The 12,642-nt window shown below is 39.9% G+C and overlaps 1 protein-coding gene across 1 annotated transcript; it reads left to right on the top strand.

The window, feature by feature from the left end:
* The first annotated feature begins 640 nt into the window (after positions 1-640).
* On the top strand, positions 641-10,248 carry camk1gb (calcium/calmodulin-dependent protein kinase IGb). Its single transcript, XM_030732795.1, has 13 exons — positions 641-764; positions 2,477-2,588; positions 5,773-5,898; positions 6,077-6,151; positions 6,250-6,388; positions 6,793-6,916; positions 7,037-7,112; positions 7,283-7,395; positions 7,487-7,565; positions 8,090-8,177; positions 8,559-8,908; positions 9,007-9,104; positions 9,358-10,248. Exons 1-12 carry the CDS (start codon positions 641-643, stop codon positions 9,059-9,061), a joined length of 1,461 nt encoding a protein of 486 aa, XP_030588655.1. The 3' UTR covers positions 9,062-9,104; positions 9,358-10,248.
* Positions 10,249-12,642: the final 2,394 nt, after the last annotated feature.

The following is a 12,642-nucleotide window of genomic DNA, read 5'->3' as shown; positions in this document are numbered from 1 at the left end:
GTTGCCATTAAATTCAAAATGAGCTAAAAAAAATTTCTTAAAATTATTGATTTTCTCAGTGCAGACATTTGATGTTTTCTGTGTTTTATTGTAAAAAAAAAAAAAAAAAAAAAAGAGTTACAAGACTTAAATGCACTACATTTATAAGTGAATGCTGTCTAGTTTTAAAGGCAAAACATTCATTTTGACACGTCATTCTTACATTATTAATTAAGACACCAGGAAATTACAGACACAAAGCTGCAGTAAATCCACTTTCACTCAATATTCGAACACTATAATTGATAAACGACTGAATAACAATCAGTTTATAAAGCCTTTATAAATGGTGCCTTTTCAGGCAGGCGTTGCCATATTTTCTAAGTTATGTTATTTTGAGCATCGTAACTCCTCGCCACATATTTCAAAATGCGGTCTACTTCCTTGTCGTGAGCAAGGCGTGGGCTGTTTTAAAAGAATCGTGCTGTTTAACAATAGCAGGTGGTTTCTATGCAGGAAGCGCTGTTTTCTATAAAACCTGAAACTGCGTGGAAAGATGTGATGCAGCAGCAGCAGCGGCAGCAACTGCATCAGCCTCAACTGTTCCACAAGTCTGAATGGGCACCTGTGAGACTCTCCGCCCCTCCCGTCGGCTTTCTTCATGGATGTAATCTCCGACTTGACAACAGGTATTTGTAAGGTCCCAGATAAAGTAATCTGCCCAGACCTCGGAGAGCTTTCGGCAGGAGAGTCAGAGCAGAGCTCCAACAGCGCAAAGTCTCTGGGTAAGTCTCAATCAGCGTGTTTGTGAATGAACCTCTTCTTTATCAAAAGAATTATATATCTCCAGATGTCTCACATATCTGTGGTTTAACCTGAAGGGCTGCAGATTGGAGACTTTCTTTTCTTTCCATCCTAGAATGAGACAGAGGCCCAATTTGTATTCTTCGCTTAAATTAAGTAGTTTTAAATGTTCTGCGTTAGGATCTTGAGTAGATTTACCTGCGTGTGTTGAGCAGTGTTTCTGCACAGGCGTGAGAGATGTGATCAGGCTCGATCTGAACGTCTGATCGTTGGCCTTTTTGCCGCAGAGTGATCTTTCCACAGATGCCGCAGCGAACTTGGTTTGCATGATGCACGCTGCTGTATCGTGAGGCACCGCGCGGGACGTATCTGCTGACAGAGCAGCCTGACCCTCTGCTTTCCATCCTTATCAGTGTGCCCATCTTTGAGATAACGTGTGTGGTTTTTTTTGTCTTTTTGCAAAGCCGTGTGTCTGGGCTGTAAACAGAAAGATAACGTGAAAGTTTTCGTAAAGGCGTTGAAATTTGAATCACTGCTGCAGGTTTTGACTTTGCAAATGAGCTTTGCGTGGCTGACTGTGGGTTTTGGATCATCTGCTGAGTTTTATCTGCTGATCTGCGCTGTTAAAATAAAAACACAGACTCACGATGAAAGGAAGAAGTACTGCAGGGGAGGAGTGAACAACAGGAATCCCTTATCATATCAGATCCTCTCGGCTTGTGTCCATTAGAATAAAATATATATTGGAGCTGTAGGTTTTGGTTATTGTGGAAACTAATTTGTTTAGTTCAAACTGTTCTTCTTCATCTCTTCATAGATTGTATGCATTTATGCCATTTTTCAGCAGCTACCATTTTTTTTAGTAGGTCAGACATTTATTTTCATTTATTGTTCTAGGCTGTTCTAGGATTTTTTCCTTTAACCTTTGACGTGGTCAGGTATACAGATCGGCAGTTAATCCATTATATAAGAGAAAAGAGGGCAGGAAATCAGACTAAGTAACTTGTCCTTTTAAAGTGTTCCTAATCCTCCTCAGTACACTGAGTTCTACTCAACAAGTCATTCTTTCTCATTTTAAAAATCCTTTAGGATGTTCATTATTTTAACAAATACAGGTATTTTTCTCACTATATTCACTATGTTCCCCAGTTGCAGGGAATTTTCTTTTTTTAAAGTTTCATTTTACAACCTTTTTAAAGGTTAGTTTATTTTTCAAATTATTATTATTATTTTAAATGCAGGGAAACAACTGCAACATACTACTCTTACTTTTCTCATCCCCTTTTTAGATTAGTTTTCAGCCTTGTTGATGCACAGCTTTATGGTACATTATCATGTGGTGCTGATGTGGGGCAACCACACCTCCCTGTGTGCTAATTACAGTTCGGATTAGTGAGCTAACCTTTTGTCAGCCAGACAAAGACTGGCTGACAAACGCAGTCTCACCAGCTGCACCCTCCTGTAGAGAGTCTGAGCAGCTCAGCAGACATGCCAACCTTCATCGCTGGTTTGTCATGAGTAATCCCAGAGGACTTTCTGTTTACGATTATGATGATCATGAGGGAATCTTAACATTGAGCCTGGATTATTTTGTTTGCATGCAGCAAAACTAAGGAAACAAGGGCAATTTTTATTGCTTTGCCATTAAGTGACTTCTATTCTTATGTCTTTCCTTTCTCATTAACGCCAAAAGAATTCCCTGTTGAAGCGCCTGCAGACATGGGTCGTCAAGAGGCCGATTATGTGTGGAAGAAGAACACTGAAAACATCCAAGAGATTTTTGACTTCATGGAGGAGTTGGGATCGTAAGTACATTAAACTCACTGTGAGATTCCTTTGATTAAAATTTAAAAATATTTTAGGAACAGTTTTGTATATTTTGAGTTTCTTCCCTCGGGAATATTTTACACCACTAGATGGTACATTTTGGTGATACTCAGATGAACTGCACTGGATAACACGAGTATAGCCCTAAACATGCTGTTTGAATTAGAGAACAGATTACTGATTTGATTGTATTGGCATAAGGAGGCTTACTCTACTTAAGTGTTGGACAGCGAGACGCTCGAGCTGTTGGGGAATTAGACCGATTTTCTGGAGGGATCCAGGCATTGGAGACAATCCAGCAGTTCATTCACAAAAAGGTTATTTCTATGCAAACAAAACAGAGGAAAATCAAAATATCTGATTATAAATCTGGTACAGCTAAGACAGCAGATTCATTATTAAGGTCAAGGGTTCTCAAAGCTTTCATCAGTGAGAGCCAACATTTCAGGAAAAATAACCACTTTTAGTTACTCTTTGTGTTGCAGTATTTTTTTTGTCATTAATCATTAGTGAGGCGACTTTGACATTTTTCAGAACCAGCTGTATTTATCACAGTTTAGTCAGCTATGAAGGGAAGAACAGAAGAAATGCTCCCTAGAACCTCTGGCTCATTTGCAGTTCTTCTTCTTCTTCAATAAGAATCACCTGTTAATCCTTTCTAACATCTAACTTTGCATTAAGCATACTTTGAGTTCACACCTGCTCACCTATAATTTCTGCCACAGCAGTGATAAAAATCAGCAGCAGTGTTTTTGTAATTGACTGGAGAACAACCGATAAGAGGCCAACAGTAAACCATGATGTAAGCTAAAGTGCTGCCAGAGTGAGAAAATAGAGCAGTGCTGTGCTGAGGGCTGAAGAGGCTGCCAAGAGGTTTTATCTAACACATCATCAATGATTGGACTGTGAAGGAGGCGAGGCCCTCCTGAGCACAGAGCGTCATCTGATTTGGTTCAGATCAGTTCTGTTAGTTTGCAACAATTATTTTCATTCCCCCCCAAACAATTTGAATAGCCAATACTTTTGTGGAAAAGTGGGAGAAAGAGATTTTAAATGACTTGGAATGAGGTTATTTCTGTAGCGCCTCCCTTAGAAGAGAAGACAGATTTGGATTACTGCTGCTGTCTGAGCCCCCCAGCTTTCAGCGAGCTCCCTGAATGACATGCCCATTCCCAGGTGAATTTTTTTGTCTTCTCTCACAATAAAAGGAAGACAATCCAGAAGGGACGGGAGATTTTGTAGTGTTTCCCATTGGGCCTCATCAGACACAGTGTAAACAACATCCTAATGGTTTCCTGGAAATAAGGAGTGAGTTTATTCAGGGTTCAGAAGAACCACCAGAGTGCACTGACAAGCAGTGCAATTTTAGTCAGTACTGAATTTTAAGCACTCAAATTTGCACACTCGAGTGATTTCTTGTGAGTTCTGATTGCCCTTATGCTTTTTGAAAGTGGCTGCAGACATTGTTCATTTTCAGGGCCTGATTGGCGATTTTCCTTGAAAGTCAAAGTATTTTCTTCAAGCAGAAACAAAAATTAAAGCAGCTGAGGAGGGATGTGAAGTGCTCTATGATGAGGATTTTGGGACAACTTGTTCCTGTCTGCCATTCTGAGCTGGAATTAGAGTTTATATAAGTGTGGGAAGAGTCTGCCCATAGTCCTGCGCACTTGTCTGTGACCTGGCCTGTATTGTATCTGCACATGCTCCGTTTCTGACCTTCTGTGCCTGGAGCTGCCAGCCTTCCACCGTTTCCGTTGCGTCATGGATAAAGCACCTAATCCACCTGGCAGAACAGCTATTCCCAGACAACGCTGAAGATAGCATGGATGCATCAGTACAGAGCATAATTATAAACCCCCTGACATGTGAATTGTTACACCACAGAGGTCCTTACAAGATCTTAATTAAACCCTTTGATATTGCTATTTCTGCCCTGGATTTATTTTTAATGAGATGATGTTTTCTTCCCTAAATGATGCAATAAGACAAGGTGAATTAATAACAAAATCCACAACCGTGGTTATATAACAGGAGGTTTTAAAGTCATTAAATGCAATTATCTAATAAATTTCATTTTTTACAGATGGACTAAATACTTATTTGACTCTCTTGTCTATTCAGTCAGTGAGAAGTAACACCTGTATGCTGCAGTTAGCCTAGCTTCTATAACTTTAATATTTAATCTGTACAAAAAATAGCTTGTGGTTTTATGGAGGTAAGAAAGTTCCACGCTGTTCCCAATCTCTGTAAATCTCTGATAATCCCAGTTTCCAGTCCAAGCAAAGCTAATCAAGTCTTAATGTTTCACATAAACCATTTTCACAGATGCAGTGCATCCTTGAATTTGATGTTGCCTGACAGAGATGCCCGTGAGAATGCAGAATGTATGATGTAGTCAACCTGGAAATTAAACATTCATTCATCTGCCTGCTCCGTAGTACAGGAAGTCAGTATGAGTCAGTATGAGTCAGTATGTCCGGCTGCACTTATGTGAAAATAGCACAGGTAGTAATCTGGTGAATACGCAGCTAGAGAGTAGGTGTTAGATATTCTGCCTCCTTCATACTCTATCCAGTGAGTTCCCTCACCTAAACCAAACTGAATGTTTCCAGTCGTGAGGCACAAACATCTGCAGCAATGTGAAAGATCTTTGGATGATATTCCCACTTTCTGAAGTTCATGTCCTACAAAAACAGCATTATGGAAATTAATGCTCTATTTCTTAGCTCCTAACTCTGGAGGAAGAAAATAGCACATTTCCCAACGTCCTGCTAAGCCTGTAATATTTCCTCATGCAGGAAATGGGACTTGTGTTACTATATTTTAGGTCATAAAACAAATAAAAAAATAATGCATTTAAAACTTGAGCCCCTGCAAATAAAAGTTGGCTGGAAACCAATAACATTTAACGTTTGCACAAATTGAGAAATTAAATGAAACAATAGCTTCTCCCAGCTGCACGAAAGCAATATAAAGTAGACACACTAGAGGCCAATGTTCCGTGCTGTTAATGCGCCCATATTTTATTAACAACGGCCCTCTTCTAATAAGACAGAAGGCTCATTTCCCCTTACCAGGGGAGACGTGGTGTGCTGTTTCAAAGCAATCAGTGAACACATCATCACTAACCCATTTTCGATATGTGTTTATGTTAATAAACAGTGGGGCATTCTCAGAGGTTTACATGGTGAAGGAGAAGAAGACGGGGAAGACTTTTGCCATGAAGTGTGTGAAGAAGAAACAGAAGCGGGATCTCAACCTGGAGAATGAGATTGCCGTGCTGAGAAGGTAATTCACGTGAATTTTTATGAGCCTTCAGCTTTCATCTCCCAGAACTGAGCGCAGGAGGAGGACTGTCTTTGATATGTTTATTTTTTTGGATGCTTTAAGGGTTGAAAGTATGTGGAACTTTGAGATATCTATAAAAGCAATGTCATAATGAAAACATCTTATTTTTTTCATGCAGAATTAAACATGAGAATGTTGTGGGGATGGAGGATTTCTATGAAAGCCGAACACATTACTATCTTGTCATGCAGCTGTGAGTATTCCAGTTCTCATACATAAAATATTATCAAATTATCACAATAAAAGGAAAATTAGGTTGCAGTTTTGATGCTGGTGTTGTCTCCATACCAGGGTTTCAGGCGGTGAGCTGTTTGACCGCATCCTGGACCGGGGAGTGTACTCAGAGAAGGATGCCAGCAGTGTGATTCAGCAGGTGCTGCAGGCCGTCAGCTATCTGCACCAAAATGGCATAGTGCATCGTGACCTCAAGGTATGACCTTCATAACATGATGATCTCGTTTAAATATATGGTTTCTCTTTTCTTTTTTTTCTTTTTTTTTTGTAATGATACACCAAATAAAACCCCTTTTTTTATTTAAATAACACCAATTGAAAACATTTTAAAGGTGAGGGTATATTAGACAGTAAAGAGTGCACCTTACAATATTATAAAGAAAAACTCTTTAAACAGGAGACTTGTTTTTTGTGTTTTACGAGAAATAATTTGACATACTTGATTTAGTATTTAGTGGCATTACACTTGCAAAAAAGTATAGCTCCCCTTTTTTAAGTCCAGCTCTCATTACACTTATAGAAAATAAGCTATTCAAGAATTTGTTCCGCTGCAGGTAAAATAACACAACAGCTCTCCTGCCTGCTTTTTTCCTTGTGCAGCCCGAGAACATCCTGTACTACAGCCAGGACGAAAACTCCAAGATCATGATCAGTGATTTCGGCCTGTCAAAGGTGGTAGACAACGGCATCATGTCGACAGCCTGTGGCACCCCAGGATATGTAGGTAAGGAAACTGGTTATTTTAGAGAAATAATCTCACACTCACTGAGTGAGAGACTTACTGATACCTACACGAGCTTTTTTGAGTAATCACTGATGTAACTTTAACGTTTTCTCTAACCAGCTCCAGAAGTTTTGGCACAGAAGCCCTACAGCAACGCCGTTGACTGCTGGTCTATTGGAGTTATCACCTACATCTTGTAAGTAGAAAGCTCCTCACCACGATTTTTCCTTTAGCAATAAGACCATCTGATTAAAGACCCCCTGCTGTGTCTTATGCAGTGACACAGTTACCTATTGACAGAAAGATAAAGCACACTGAGTCCACACATGCACTGAATGTTTGTGTTTTGTTTTTTTTGTTTTGCAGGCTCTGCGGTTATCCCCCTTTTTACGAAGAGAGCGAGACGCGACTCTTCTCCAAGATCATGAAGGCGCAGTACGAGTTTGACTCGCCATTCTGGGACGACATCTCTGAATCTGGTAATCGCACTGAGCGATAGCACAGACCGGCTGTGTTTCTACTCAGGATTGTCTGAGCTCTAATGTATCTATTGCTGTTTTTTCTCTTCAGCTAAGGATTTTATACGCAACATGATGCAGAAGAATCCCAAGATGCGTTACACTACAGATCAAGCGCTCAGACATCCATGGTGATTATCACTCATTTGCTTTGTATTATTATATTAAGCTCATTTCCCCCATGTTGATATTCTTGGACTCTAGTAGAACAATTTCACATTATTTACAGTTTAACATAATCCTTATTTGTCTGACAAAGGCTCCGCCCCTTAGTTCATCCACTGTCTTTAGCTTCTTCTTCTTCTTCTTCCAGTTTTATTCCAACATCAATTAATTGATGATTAGAGAATCGCGTCTCTCCCTTTTCTTCAAATTGGCTGCCTCTCACAAACAGATCCCTACCATATTAGGGATACATTTGCGTGTCATGAGCACAGCGCATGAGGCTTGATTAATGCCATATTTTTAAAAATTTCTCAAGTGCTACTGTAACCGTTAACATGTAATAATTCAAATCTAAAAATTGCTTTTTTACAATTAACATTTTTTTGGCGCTGCACACAGGAGGTAACAAGTTACCTGCACAGCACCAGTGACATGTGGATTTAGGATTGTGTTGTAATGAATGCTTTCTGTTCCGTCATCCGTTTTCCAGGATTATTGGAAAGACGGCCCGGAGCCAGGACATCTACTATTCTGTCAGCATTCAGATTCAAAAGAATTTTGCCAAGTCCAAGTGGAAGGTAAGTCTGCACTAATTTCTTGGCTTCAATCTGGTAAGCTTACTGAGTACCTGCAGTTTATAGCAGATTAATTGGGTGCCTGCCTAAGTCCTTTCTGACCAAGGAAGAGTTTAATAAGATACTGTTGAGTAATCAAGGCCACTAAAGGCTGATTTAGTTCATTTACTGTCAAGGAGACCAGATTCACTTGGCTGTACAGTGTTATATAAAAAAAAGAAAGGAACAAAAAAAAACTAAAACATGAATGTATTATTTTTAGCATTCACATTTTGTATTGAACAAGCATTTCATTGAATGTCTCCCAGACATCACAGTTTATACGGCCATCTAAAGTGAAGCTAGGCTGTTTTTCAACCACTTTTTTTATATTCACCTTTACAGCAAGCCTACAATGCTGCTGTTGCTATCAACCACATGAAGAAGCTGCAGCTGGCCCACTCAGAGCAGGTCCTGAGGCAGGCCAGTATCCCCGACATAAGGGTCATCGATGTGTCCTCCCCGACGAAAAACCGCAAACATCTTGATCCAGACAAGCTCGAGCCCAAAGTGCCAGAGGTCAGCAAGAATGTACAGGGGACACATCACATATCCCTGCCCCCAAGCCATGCTGAACTGAAGAGCCATTCCCACCCACTGAAGACCAGTCAGAGCCAGTGCAATTCACACCACGCACCTACGATAGCTGAGCAAGGAAAGCATGTGTACCACTCAGAGCCTGCCAACCTGAACGGGTTTGTATCCATCTCTTCTCACATTGTGACTTTTGACCTTTTGAGATCATAGCAAGGCTGACTGACGTGTGATGAAACCTTTCTCTTTTGCTCCTTAGATATGGCAAAAACAAGAATGGCAAGACTATAACCGGTGTTTGCGCCATCATGTGAAGCCTGTATGGAGGTTTACGTGGAAAAAAAAACATTTTACTTGGTAGGTTCACTTAAAGCATGTGCATATAATGATCAAATAATATTTATATTTATATTGTACTTTTATTGTTCAACTCCAATAAGATATTCAGGTAGAGTGTCTATCAGGTAATACTTGGTATAGGTGGTAACATCCTGGCTGTGACATGGGGAGACCAAAACAAACAGTCTAGGGCATACTGTGTGTATTTTATTTCATTTTCAGCTCCATATGAGCTCATTTCTCACCATGAATGCGTTTCTGCCCTCTGCAGGTCAGTGTTGCTGTTTTGACCCAGCATGCAGCTGGTTTGCGTCAGCAGCTCCCAGGTGCTGAGAATGAGAAGTGGTTGATTCAAACGGTGTGGGAGAGCCACAATCTGAGTGGGACGTTTTATTTTGGAGAGAGTGCCTATGAAGCTTCCCAAAAACCCCACACCAGAGCACACAAACCACAATGAAACTCATACGCTGAGATGCATGAGACACATTGGATATCGTGGGCTCACTTGCAGCTGAACGTCCATGTTGTTTATGGTGAAGTTCTTCCTGACTCCTGGTTTTTGATCAGGCAGCAATCAGATCATCAGAACACTTTGTGTACATGATTACATGTTTAAAATAATACACACAATGACATCAAATTACTGTACTTGATCATGTGTAAAGCACTATCCTATAGCCAATATGCATTTATAAGCACACTAGAATATATCTGAAAGAAATCTGCATGTTTACTGCATCCGTTAAGCCATACTGGTATAATTTATTCTTGTAAAGTTGTCTCATATTTTTGTTACTTTCTTCGTGCTTCATTTATTTATTTTTTAACTTTGCTTGTTTTGTTTTTTTTTAAGAATAACATAGAGCAGATCGAACACAAGTTAAAAATAAAAACAAAGACATAATAATGTATATTTAAACAAACCTATCATTAACAGTGTAAATGCCACAAGTATATTCATTACATGCCATGAACTCTACTACATTCAGGTAAAGTCTGTTGTTATAAAAGTTTATTCACTCATTGTAAGTGGTTTACTTTGGGCAGTCTGCTTTTTGTCTCTGTGTGTGGCTGTGTAATGCTGCATTTAACCATATTGATGTTATATATGTATTACACTGGGATTCCTGTATACTCAAAAATAAAGGATCTGCAATTGTTTGCTGCAGTTGTCTTTACCTTCACTCCTGGTTGAAATTAATGGTAAACTTTGTAGAGTTAAATTAAGCAACTGCCAGCATACATTCACTGTCCTATCACACTCTAATTAGCCAATCATGTGCCAGCAGTGCAATGCAGTTAGACATGGAGACATGATTAAGATGATCCGCTGAAGTTCAAAGCGTCAGAATGGGAAAGAAAGGTGATTTCTTGGGCGTGGCCAGATGGGTTGGGCTGCATATATCACAAACTGCTGATCTGCTGAAAGTTTCCCACACAACCATCCCTAGGGTTCACAGAGAATGGTGCACAAAAAAAAAGAGAGACAGTATCCCAGTCAGTGGCATTTTTGGTGGTTCTGGCCAAACAGACGGGTGACAGCAGCAGAAAACCACAGTGGGTGCCGCTCCTGTCAGCCAAAAACAGGAAACTGAGGCTACAGATTGCATGAAAAGCATTTATTTTCTAATAGTTTCTCGTTCTTCTCGTTCTTCTCGTTTATTTCTGCGACTTTCCATAAACTTGCCGTCCGCTTGTTATTTAGCATCATTCTAAAAATAAATACGGCATAAACTGGAACTCCTTTAACCTGAGCTGGTATCCTCAGTTAATCTAACCAGCAAGCCAATTAGCAGGCTGTACTTCAGCTGTTCCAGCACAGTCAGGATTACGGAGAGCAAAGTACTTAGAACAGCAGGTTCCATACAAATTAAATTACAGTAAGCCAACAGATACCAAACATGTTCTTGTGATCAGGTTTAAACAGCTTTGATCAAAAGATGTGAAAAGATCTCCTTATTTGTGAATCTCTGCAAAGAGTATGTTACAAATCAAACACTCAGCTCAGTTTTAAAATGTCCAAAATAATAAAAAAAAAAAAACAGATCACTGTGTGTTTATTTTTCCTTTCACACTGAGTGTTTTTCTTTAAACATTGTGCATACTGTGTATCTGAACTCCTTCTCCCCTTAGCTCCTGTTGAATGAGTTTTCACATCCACACTTACCATAAACCTCCCCCTCAACCACAGCATGGTGAGCTGGTAAAGTCTAGAACAGAGACAGGCTGTTCTATTCAAGCAGAAGTAATAAAAAGTGGAGCAAAGGTTTCCAAACAGTCTCAACATTTTTCCCAGCAGTGACAAACATAAGTGCCCAGAACTCAGACTGAGCTGCTCAAAGAGGAACATTATCGACTGCCTAATTCTGGCGTTATTACCTGCAATATTTTAGGAAACTCTGCAATCCAAAGGAGGATAAATGCGGTGAGAGGTTGACACTGCATTAGCCACGGAGCGCAGAAGTAGTGCGGGTAGTTTTTAGTATTTTCTTCTAGATTCTTCTTACCTAATATGTTTGGTTTTTTTTACCCATAAAATAGTAGAAATTCTTTACATAAAGTCTTCACCTCCTCGTTCACTGTAGATCTCAAAGTACTGGACAAACATATTGATTTAATGTAATGTAACGAGTAATCAGTTTATTTGCTGCAGTTTATTTCAATAGTATGCACACTAATATGCAATATGGTAGGTAAAATGTGAATGACTATTATTCCCCCCCACCCCACCCCCCCCACCCGCCTGAAACACGGCTAAAAATCAAACTGGATAAAATGTTAAGCATGATTCAACTGGTGCGCAGATGTTGAAGCAATATGCAGATGTCTCGGTGACGATGTCTCTGTGACAAAGATCAGACACATTTCCCAACTCGCCTCCCAGCTCACCTCTACTCTCGTGTAGCAGGGAACTGGTTCAAAGGGCAGAGAGTGTGAGACGCGTACACACACACGTACTGTCAACATTTGGACAGATTTAGCTCAGGAGCAGAGCAGCTCAGGGCAGCATGATTTGGGGGATTCTATTGACCCTTATCGTCTAATAAAGCTTATCTACTGCTATTCAATAGGGGGTATTCTATGTGTAACCAATACTGTTGTCAGACAATAACAATTAACCAATAAATGGGACTGGCTTTCTACAGTCCTGCATACTGTTATTGGACACTAATGAAGCTCTCCTGATGAAGATCAATGTGCATGGTAAGACAGCACAAACCCAGAACACGAGTTGTTCAGTGGTCAGTAACATATTAACTATTTGTTTACACAGTTCATTTTCCCTTTTCTAGCACATAAAGTGTGCCAGTGTGTGCTTGGAGATGGTTTTTTTTTTTTTAAATGCAGATAATGTACCAACTAAAGTAGCAAACCATTACTTATTGTCAGCACAATATAATTTTTACTGCATCAGCTGCACATGCAGAGTTCAGGCCACATGTCACGTCACATGCATTGCACCACATACAGGGATTAGAACTGTCTGCTTTCTTGTTCTATGCCCTTTTACCCAAACAAGTCCTAATCTCCAGCAAAACAATTGGAGAACAAGTGG

Source organism: Archocentrus centrarchus, chromosome 7 (assembly GCF_007364275.1).
Source record: "Archocentrus centrarchus isolate MPI-CPG fArcCen1 chromosome 7, fArcCen1, whole genome shotgun sequence".
In the NCBI taxonomy this organism is placed as follows: Eukaryota; Metazoa; Chordata; class Actinopteri; order Cichliformes; family Cichlidae; genus Archocentrus; species Archocentrus centrarchus.
The sequence above is the reverse complement of the archived record's forward strand: the minus strand, read 5'-3'. Positions and strand labels throughout refer to the sequence as shown.